General features: G+C 43.3%; 2 protein-coding genes across 2 annotated transcripts; one reads left to right on the top strand and one right to left on the bottom strand.

Annotated features, from left to right (window-relative positions):
• On the top strand, positions 1 to 6,970 carry LOC130686661 (synaptic vesicle glycoprotein 2A-like). Its single transcript, XM_057509801.2, has 10 exons — positions 1 to 710; positions 799 to 946; positions 1,390 to 1,570; positions 3,018 to 3,169; positions 3,758 to 3,927; positions 4,337 to 4,525; positions 5,154 to 5,242; positions 5,312 to 5,814; positions 5,887 to 6,046; positions 6,116 to 6,970. Exons 1-10 carry the CDS (start codon positions 561 to 563, stop codon positions 6,294 to 6,296), a joined length of 1,923 nt encoding a protein of 640 aa, XP_057365784.1. The 5' UTR covers positions 1 to 560; the 3' UTR covers positions 6,297 to 6,970.
• A 359-nt stretch (positions 6,971 to 7,329) lies between these two features.
• Positions 7,330 to 8,778, bottom strand: LOC130686649 (protein CDV3 homolog). Its single transcript, XM_057509785.2, has 4 exons — positions 8,213 to 8,778; positions 7,999 to 8,133; positions 7,837 to 7,936; positions 7,330 to 7,768 (listed from the first exon to the last, which is right to left on the bottom strand). Exons 1-4 carry the CDS (start codon positions 8,649 to 8,651, stop codon positions 7,630 to 7,632), a joined length of 813 nt encoding a protein of 270 aa, XP_057365768.1. The 5' UTR covers positions 8,652 to 8,778; the 3' UTR covers positions 7,330 to 7,629.
• Positions 8,779 to 8,824: the final 46 nt, after the last annotated feature.

Below are 8,824 nucleotides of genomic sequence, written 5' to 3'. Positions count from 1 at the left end.
GCCCCACCGGTGCAAAAGGCAAAGTTTTGACACGCAAGCGCGATGAGCGCGTGACGAAGGGGACGGCGCAGTGGCGGCGGCGGAGACACTTGCTCATTGTTTGCTGCCTGCAGTGCGTCAGTGGTCGGCTAAGGCGACGCCATCGTCTTGTTCGATTGTGCCCCAAACTCTGTGCTGAGTAAACCAAACCGAAAAAACGAGACGCATAGTGTGTACCTTGTGTGGACAGTGCTCACTCCTGTGTGCACCTTTGGTTGCGGAGTACATCCATTTGAGTGCCAACCTGTGCCAACATTCTAGCAGACCCAAAATGGTTGATGCTGTTACCGAACAAACTGTGTAACAAGATCGATCCTGCAGCGTTGGATGTTGTGTTTCTCTTCTTCTCTCTTGTGCTTCTAGTACACGTCGTAGACGTTCATATCTCTCCCTCTTCAACAACCCCCCGATCAGCTCCTGAAATTTAAAAGATCCATCCCTGAAAACTTACTTGCACTAGGCTCAATCGAAAAGAAAAGTTTGAAAAAAAAAGAATAAAAAAAAAGGGAACAAAAACAAAAATGACGAACACGGAAGAAACACTGGCGGAAGTTTCGTTGGAGGAAGAAGTTCAGGCTTTGAACACGCAGCCTTCCGAGCGCGTGCCTCGACACATAGACGACACGACCGATACGGTGCTATCCGAGTTCCACGAGAGAGCCATCAGCGAGGTATGTTATATCAAATCAGATTTGATGCACTACAAAGCTTCTGTTATTGCTTCCCATCATGACTTGCTTTCTGTATTGAATCGCCCAGTGCGGAATCGGACGTTTCCACTGGATGTTGTTGGCAGCCTGCGGAATGGGACTGGCAGCCGACACGGCCGAACTTTTGGTCTTGGGTTTCGTCTTGCCCAGCGCCGAGGTGGACTTTTGCATCAGCCAAACGGAAAAACGGGTTCTAGGTTAGTAACGGTGCACCTAACATTCCGCCATTATTCTCTGAAAGATGAAAAAGGGAGTGGGTCCGATTTATTGATGTCGATAATCCATACGGAGAAGATCGCTGGACGAAACTACTGTATAAGAAATTGACAACAAAGAGCCGATCGATGGTTCATGACCTAAATGCAATTGCCTTTCAGTTTCGTTCGAACGCGTTCTCTGCACACGTTCATCTGACATTTTCAGGGCACGAGCGAAAGTCATCCCAAAACTCATGAACGTCAAGTTTGTGTAACGGGATTAATGTTACCTTATTATACATATTAATCGAATAACGAATAACGAACGAAGTCGATCAATAAATTCGAGGGATAAGCAAATGAATCGCCGTTTAGTCTCGCTGTCACGACCTGCCACCTGCTTTAATTGATTTTTAATAAAATATTATTTATTTTTGCATCAGGCGTGGTGACGTATACGGGCCTAGCGACGGGCGCTCTCTTGTGGGGCTGCATGGCTGATCGTGTCGGCCGGAGAAGGACGCTGCTGACGGCCATGACTCTGGCCGCAATTTTCGACTTGATGGCCGCTCTTATGCCCACTTTCGGCACCTTCCTCACTGCTCGCCTGCTGGGCGGCATCGGGTAATTCTCGTCTTTCTTTTTTTGGCCCCCATTAAATCATCCACTTGTGAAACGCGAAGAGATTGGAAAATGAAAGAGTTGCTACGACAGTAAGGACGACATGGGTCTCCGTTATCACAATAGTGATTGGATCCGGCACTATACGAAAGAGGACAATAAGGAACACATGCAAAGTGGTTTTTCGGAATGAGTTTTCCAGCTTCTTGCTTTACTACGGAAATAACGCAATTGAAATATTGTTATCGATTCTTTTCCTTATTAAATTTTCCTACGTTTTCTTTTATTCGCTCATCCAAGAAACATCTTTTTTTCAAAACGAGCTCGTTTTACCGGGCCATATTTATCTTCACGAGTTTTTGTAAGGCCCTCCAGAGGCAATCCATTCGACTTATCGCGGTTGTAATCAACAAAACAAATAGACCGGGCAGAGGCCGAATAACCAATAGACCAATACATAAACAGCCAACAAGCAAAGGCTCCTTTCTCCCCTCATTCCTACCTCCCTTGCGCTTTTTTTTTCATTCTATCGCGTTCGGCTTTTCTTTCCCCCCTCCGCTCTTCCTAACACGGGAGAATTACGCTTTTGGCTCGCATCCAACTATCACGCCGAGCCCGCCAATGTCCCGTTCTTTTTTTTTTTTTTCTTTACTTGGCATGTTTGTCTTCTGCAATCCACTCTGACGTTCCGATTCTCAGAGCGAAATTGGAGGAAGAAAGTTTTTTTTTTTCATGTCAATTCCTATTGAAAGACGAAGACGGACGATGATAACGACATTCGATTGAATCCGTCCCTTTTTCTTCCATCTATGGTCGTAACTGCTTTTTTTTTAAATCTACCAACCAAATGATCTTTGGCCTCTCTTTTTTTTTTATCAGCAAACACGTGACGAAGGAGGGGTGAAGGAAAGCGAAAGTTTTGGCGACGGGCTAGTGCGGGCCCAAGTGAGCAGACTTGGGAAACGAGCCAACATGTCAGGAAGAAGAAGGGGGAGGAAAAAGAATGAAAAAGGAATCAGACTATTGGAGGGTTATAATTGAATGGTGCCTCGGTGCCGATCAGCGGCGCGGATAAAGACCGGATGGCTTCCGCCCGTGGCCCGTTCCACCAAGTGCCACTATCGCACCGTCATCATTGCTGCGGCTGGCCAGTCGTCCTCGTAAACAGCTTAGGCTAATACGATGTGAACGATCTCGGCTATTATTCCCTTACATATACTGTTATGATTTATTCCATTATTACCTTAACGTGTCATTCAAGCTGACTTCAGATTTGCTGCGCTTGTCCAGTTAAAGAATGTGGTCTTAATGGAAATCCGTTAGAAGATGGGCATCTCCCTTTTCTTTCTTCCATCATGTCATAACTTAACGGAGGATTTTGAACCGATTCTTCCATTGGTTGCCTCGTTTTCTTCTTCTTTATCTCTTTATTGTTGCATTAATATTCCAGACTGGGTGGTTCGTTGCCCATACTCATCGCTTACTTCAGTGAATTCATCCCGCGGCCGCAAAGAGTCAAGTACCTGAGCGCACTCCTCGCCTGCTGGGCCTTTGGTGGCATCTACGTCGCTCTAATGGCATGGGCCATCCTCCCCAAAACAGGTCAGAATCCAGTTCTGTATGTCTCTTTCGTTGCGAACAGCTATAGGAATCGAGAGGAGAGAAATGAATTGATTCGCCACAGAAAGAATCATTTGCATGGCGGCTCTTAGAAACTCGATTAAAATGCATATATCATGGAAATTGCGGGCTTATTTTTTTTCCATAGAATCTATTATATAGCCGGCAGATGAGCTTGCTATGCAATGAAGGGTTACCTGTAATACGCCCAAGCCTTGATGAGAAATTGGGTTGGCCGCAATCACCGTAAGTTGTAGAAACACACGCTGGGATGATGTGGGTGGGTGAAACCGTTGGAAATCTGAAAACAAAAGAAACACAAATCGCATTTGAAAACCAGCAGTAGGAGGATGCTGCTTATGAGGTCATGCAACCAATAATGAAACAAAAAAAAAAAAAAAAAAAAAAAAAACAATTTGAAGGGAAGGCAGGCAGGTATCGATTGCTGATGCGAACTACCACCTGAGAATTGGGTCACGGTCTTTCGGTTTTCACGCGGCAAATTCCGATATGTTTGCAACAAATTTCCTTACGCCTGTCCGTGATTTGTGTCTACATGTGTGTTTCTAGGTTTGATGGTGGTGCTGGACGGCCAGGAACATTTTAGCGCCTGGCACATATTCTTGATCGTCTGCGCAATTCCCACGCCGTTGGCCGTCGTTGGGTTGTTGGCCCTGCCCGAATCACCACGCATCCTTCTGCAAATCGGGCACGAAAGCGAGGCGCTCGTCATTTACCAAGTACATAATGAATATGTCATTCCTGGTCGTTCCATAAACTCGAGCGAAATCTACGTTAAGCTAGCTTAGTATATGGAGCAATGACTATAAATAATACGTGTAAATGAAGTTCGCGTACGAGCAGAAGTGCTTACGGATGACGAGGTAACAGTGCGGGTCCCTGACCACACAGTAAAAATTTGAGTTGAATCGCGTGTTATCTGTCGTTGACGACTAGAGAGGATATTGAAGCATCCTATATTTTAGTCAAAAAAAAAGTCCCAGTCGTTTTAACCGCAATAATATCTATGGCACGCTTTCTTATTTACTGATCAGCTGTTGTTAACGGAGCATCTGGTGTGCGCGTGTCGCAAAGAACGACGACTAATTACCCCGTTTTCCTTTTTTCTTTTAAACGTGTTTTAAACAGAGAATATTTCAAAAGAATCACCCCAAGCTGACTGTGGATGAGTACAAAGTATCCGAAACAGATCTACCATCATCTCAAAAACATCAACTTAGAAGAGAAAACAGCCAGGACAAGGACCAGGAAACATCTCATCCCACGACAGTCCGACAGAAATCCATTCTTTCGGTTCTGTCGTACACGTTGGCCAATGTAATTACATTCATTTAATCCGATTGTTTTCTTCCAGACTCGCTGGGACCCTCGCTCTAAAAGAGCCGACTGATAAAGTTGACATTAACCTAATTCCTAACTAAGCCATCTGTAAAGCAATTTGTTGTCTATATTAACGGCACGCCATTCTTTCTGCAATTCGTCTGATCCCAATGGTTGGCTACCCTCCAACCCTATTTATCTTAACGCAAACCGAGAAAGATTCTGAGATTAACTGGATTTTTTTCCTTGTTTTCTTTCATTTTCCTTAACTTGAAAATGTGTAGCAAGTTGTAAACGAAACATACTTTCACGCTAGTGGTTTCTGTGGCTCTTTTAAGAACGAACGCATATTCAACATTAGGGGAAAACCCAAATTCGAAATAACTTTCAGTCAAAACCTCAGCCTCTTTTCTCCCCCATCCCATGACTAGTTTTCTTTCTTCCATTGGTTAGCAATTGCTGAATTCAACTCATTCTTCTCGCACGATTTCGTTAAAATGTCAATTGCCTGCTTTTCCTGATCCGCAGTAATAACTAAACAAAAAATCGATGGCTTCACCTGACTGAAACGAAAAATCGTGACTGGGTTCTTACAGTTTCTCGTTTGTAAATTTTTTTTCTACAGTTTGGATCGCTCATCTCGAAAATTTTTGCTGCCAATCACAGACGAGCTACGCTCCCACTCCTCGTCACTTGGATTTTCGCTTCGTTTGGGTAAATTCGAAAATTGTTCTTTTTTTATGGTCAGTTAATAAAAAATCTTGAAAAATATATTATTCAAAGGTACTACGGGCTGTCTCTTTGGTTCCCGGAATATGTTAAATATCTAAAGGGACAAGACTTTAAACTCAGATCTTCGACGCTGACAAACGTTAGCTACGCCAACATCCAATTCAATCAGTCAATGGAAAATGTGATCTACGTCAACGGTCGTTTCACCAACGTTCGTTTCGAAAACATAATCCTCAATCACGTTGTTTTCGATTCGTGCTACTTCGATCGTGTTTCGTTCATCAAAATCAAATCTAGCCGGTCCCTGTTCCGCAATTCCACCATTTTAAAGTCAACCTTCGTCGACACGGATTTCTTTCCCTATCGCTTCGAGAGTTGCACAATGGAGGGCACGACGTTTGACAGTATGGACGCGTTCTGTGCCCTCGACTTCGACTACAACATCCATCTGGGAGAAGTCTTCCTCGAACATCTGATAGGCGAGGTCGCACTCATACCTGGCCTTGTCTTGGCGGCCATCTTCATGGATCGATTTGGCCGCGCCAGACTTATCAGTATAACGCAACATTCTTACAACGGTCAATTCAACAATTTTTCTAACCTGAATCCTTACGTTCTACAAATAGGTATATCCCTCCTAACGTGTAGTTTGTTAACACTTACGTTAGCGGCCGTGAGATCTCCAGAGGCTGTCATTGCAGTGGAAGCAGCCTTCAATGCCGTTTTTGCGGTTGGATTGGCCTCACTGACGGTGGCCTCTACAGAGACGTGCCCCACATCTATCAGGTATGCCTGAAGCTGTCGTAAATACCTAAGTACGCAAATTTATGAAATAACTGTTTTTTTTTTTTAAAGAGCGACTGGTTGGGGTTTGATAAACACCTTAAGCCGTGGTGCCGGACTTGCAGGACTCTTCGTCTACGACTCAATGCTCGAGTGCACGGTGCTGGCTTCTTGCTTCGTGACGTCCGGGGTAATGTTGACGTCGGCCGTGGTCAGTCTTCTGATCGTTGAAACGCGTCACACACTCCTTTAATGCAATTGAGAAGAAAACCGATCTCACTCATTCAAGTTCCTCTTCTCATGGCTTGGGCCCAGCCGATCAGCACGTGCCATCCTCAAATCCAAAACTTACTGTTGAAATGTCACATATGATCATGTGTTGACTCTCCTCATTGCTCCCCTTATACGTCTTTAGACCACTACATTTGGAATGTTGTTTTTCTCTCAATTTACGAGAACTGTTTTTATGTGCTGCTGCTGCCTCTTCTTTTTCGTTTTTTTTTTCTTTTTTGCTCTTTTTTTTTTTTAGTGTAAAAACAAGATCGGTTCAAAAGTGGACCAGCTGCGCTCACTTTGGCTGGATTTTGCCAATAGCGTTGCTGGGCACGACTTCTTACGAATTGTCCGCTGGAACGGTGACAATTTGAAGCAGCAGGTGTTTTTATCAGATGAAAAGGCTGACATTTTAATTAAGCCATGTTACGTTTTCCTCCTTAAGTTGATACTCTTCAACAGCTCGTCTAAAACCAAAAGGTAAAACGCCCTGGTCAGTATGGACTGCTCAATCCAAAAAGAGAAAAATAGAAAACACGATAGACGTGTAAAAACAATTAAACAAAAATAATAATAACGAAAGGAGATGACGTGTGACTCGTCAAATCATCGTTTCATATACGACAATAACCATTGATATAAAAATAAAACTTGGAAAATTGAATTGCAATCTATTAGTTTTTTGTTTTTTTTCATATGTCATTTCCAATCCAACCGCGGGTAGCGAGCAAAAAAAATTTTATAACCTGGAGATACAAGAAGAGAAAGAAGGGAAAGAGCGGTAAATTGCTGAAAGAAGGGTGGCACCCGCGGGACGACGTTTTTGGGGAGCAGTATCAAAGTGCAAAGGGAATTCATTATAATCGGCTCTAATATCGATCAATACGTTGTTTTTGGTCGCAAATGGCAAGTAGGATCGCTTAGGAGCACTCAATAGAAAAATACCGCAAAATCAAAGCTCTCAATTCCCACACCTGCGCCTTGTTTTCCAAGAGCAGTACAAAAAAAAGGAAAAAAAAAAAAAAGAAAACTACAGAGAACAAAAAGTCTCTGTTGAACGCCAAGAAAGCCCTCAGTTTCAGTATCAACGGAAGAATCAATTAAGCTAGCATCAACTATAGAACATAGTCCAATGAACATTCGTCTCCCTTTTTCCCTCTACGCTCTCGCTGCTGACAGTTGACTCTCGCCCACAAAGAGGAGGGGGGAAAAGAATGAGAAATTACAACCAGAACAATTCATTCACCTCATACTTTTTTCTTCCTTACAGCTGAAGACTTACACCCTGACTTTTCATTTAACATTTCCTTTATCTAGTCGTCGTTGGAAAGGGCATTAAATTTGTTGCCCAAGTGAAGATGAGGACCCTCGTGTCCCGGAACAACAGCGTTGCGATTAGAATGGGATCGGCTGGGTTTAGCTTCGGTAAAGCCACGCTCCGTCTGTTCAAATCTGGGAAAAGTTATAGATCATTTAAAATCAGACAAGTTCATTACAGATGAAAGTTTTTAAAACTATACTTCTTGAGTTTCAAGTTGTTCTGCTCAATGGCCACAGCTGCTGACAATGTAGGGAAAAATTCTTGGTTATTCAAGTCTGGTGCACCCTTCTCTTTTTTGCCTGCACAAAGCATGAGCTTAATTATGAACTGTGTTTTTTCAAACGTTAAATAAATTTCAAACCAGTTCGTGATCTTGATGCAGATGCAGAGCTGCTTGAGCTACCTCCTGCTGGCTGGTTTCGCTTACTTGGTGGTATATAAACACCTCCAGCAGTATTGGGAGTAGGAATTTCCACAACTGCTTCTTTAACTTTAACTGTAATAAAATATAATATTTTTGTTATCACAGATGTTCGAAAAAGTTTTGGTTTCGAGACTTAACAGAGGCAACTGACCATTCGGAGTTGGCTGAGCATTGATCTTGTTCCAAGGTCCTGCAGGCTCCTTTTTAACAACTTCACCTTCTTCATTCAGCTCTGTTTCACCAGATTCATCACCATAGTCATCTTCAGAATCCTGGATTTGCAATTTCTGGATCTTAAGACCAGAATAGTCACGTTCCTTCTCTTGTTCAAATTCCCCCCATTCTTCTTCTTCAGCTTCTGCAGTTGGTTTACTTTGAACAGGGGCAGCCTCTGAGTCTCCAGATTCCTGAGCAACTTCTTCCTTCTTGGGCTTTTCGGCTGGTTGTTTCTTGGGGACACCGGTCGGAGCAGCTGCCACGTCTTCTCCCTGCTGGAACTTTGACGAATTCAACAGCTCGCTAGCCGTAAACTTTTTGACTTTAGATTTCTTCTTATCTTTCTTTGCGAAAAAATCATCTAGATCGGCCATTTTTGCGGACGTCAACAACCAACGTTTAAATGTCAAGACAAAAATAGGTCACACTTAAGGAAGAGAACGTTGAGACATATGTTACATGCACATGCTGACAGCCATTGCAGAATGTACTGCTTTGCACAGAGGGCGATATGCTCTTTGAGAATTCCTACTTACACATGATACAA

This window comes from Daphnia carinata, chromosome 2 (genome assembly GCF_022539665.2).
Source record: "Daphnia carinata strain CSIRO-1 chromosome 2, CSIRO_AGI_Dcar_HiC_V3, whole genome shotgun sequence".
Taxonomy (NCBI): Eukaryota; Metazoa; Arthropoda; class Branchiopoda; order Diplostraca; family Daphniidae; genus Daphnia; species Daphnia carinata.
The sequence above is the reverse complement of the archived record's forward strand: the minus strand, read 5'-3'. Positions and strand labels throughout refer to the sequence as shown.

Excerpts from the sequence above, each read along its gene's own strand:
- LOC130686649 (XM_057509785.2), bottom strand. The coding sequence starts at position 8,651 with ATGGCCGATCTAGATGATTTTTTCGCAAAGAAAGATAAGAAGAAATCT. Across the intron at positions 7,937-7,998 it reads TGCATCAAGATCACGAACTG|GCAAAAAAGAGAAGGGTGCA; the intron begins GTTTGAAATTTA and ends TGCTTTGTGCAG. Across the intron at positions 7,769-7,836 it reads AACAACTTGAAACTCAAGAA|ATTTGAACAGACGGAGCGTG; the intron begins GTATAGTTTTAA and ends AACTTTTCCCAG.
- LOC130686661 (XM_057509801.2), top strand. The coding sequence starts at position 561 with ATGACGAACACGGAAGAAACACTGGCGGAAGTTTCGTTGGAGGAAGAA. Across the intron at positions 947-1,389 it reads AACGGAAAAACGGGTTCTAG|GCGTGGTGACGTATACGGGC; the intron begins GTTAGTAACGGT and ends TTTTTGCATCAG. Across the intron at positions 6,047-6,115 it reads ACGTGCCCCACATCTATCAG|AGCGACTGGTTGGGGTTTGA; the intron begins GTATGCCTGAAG and ends TTTTTTTTAAAG.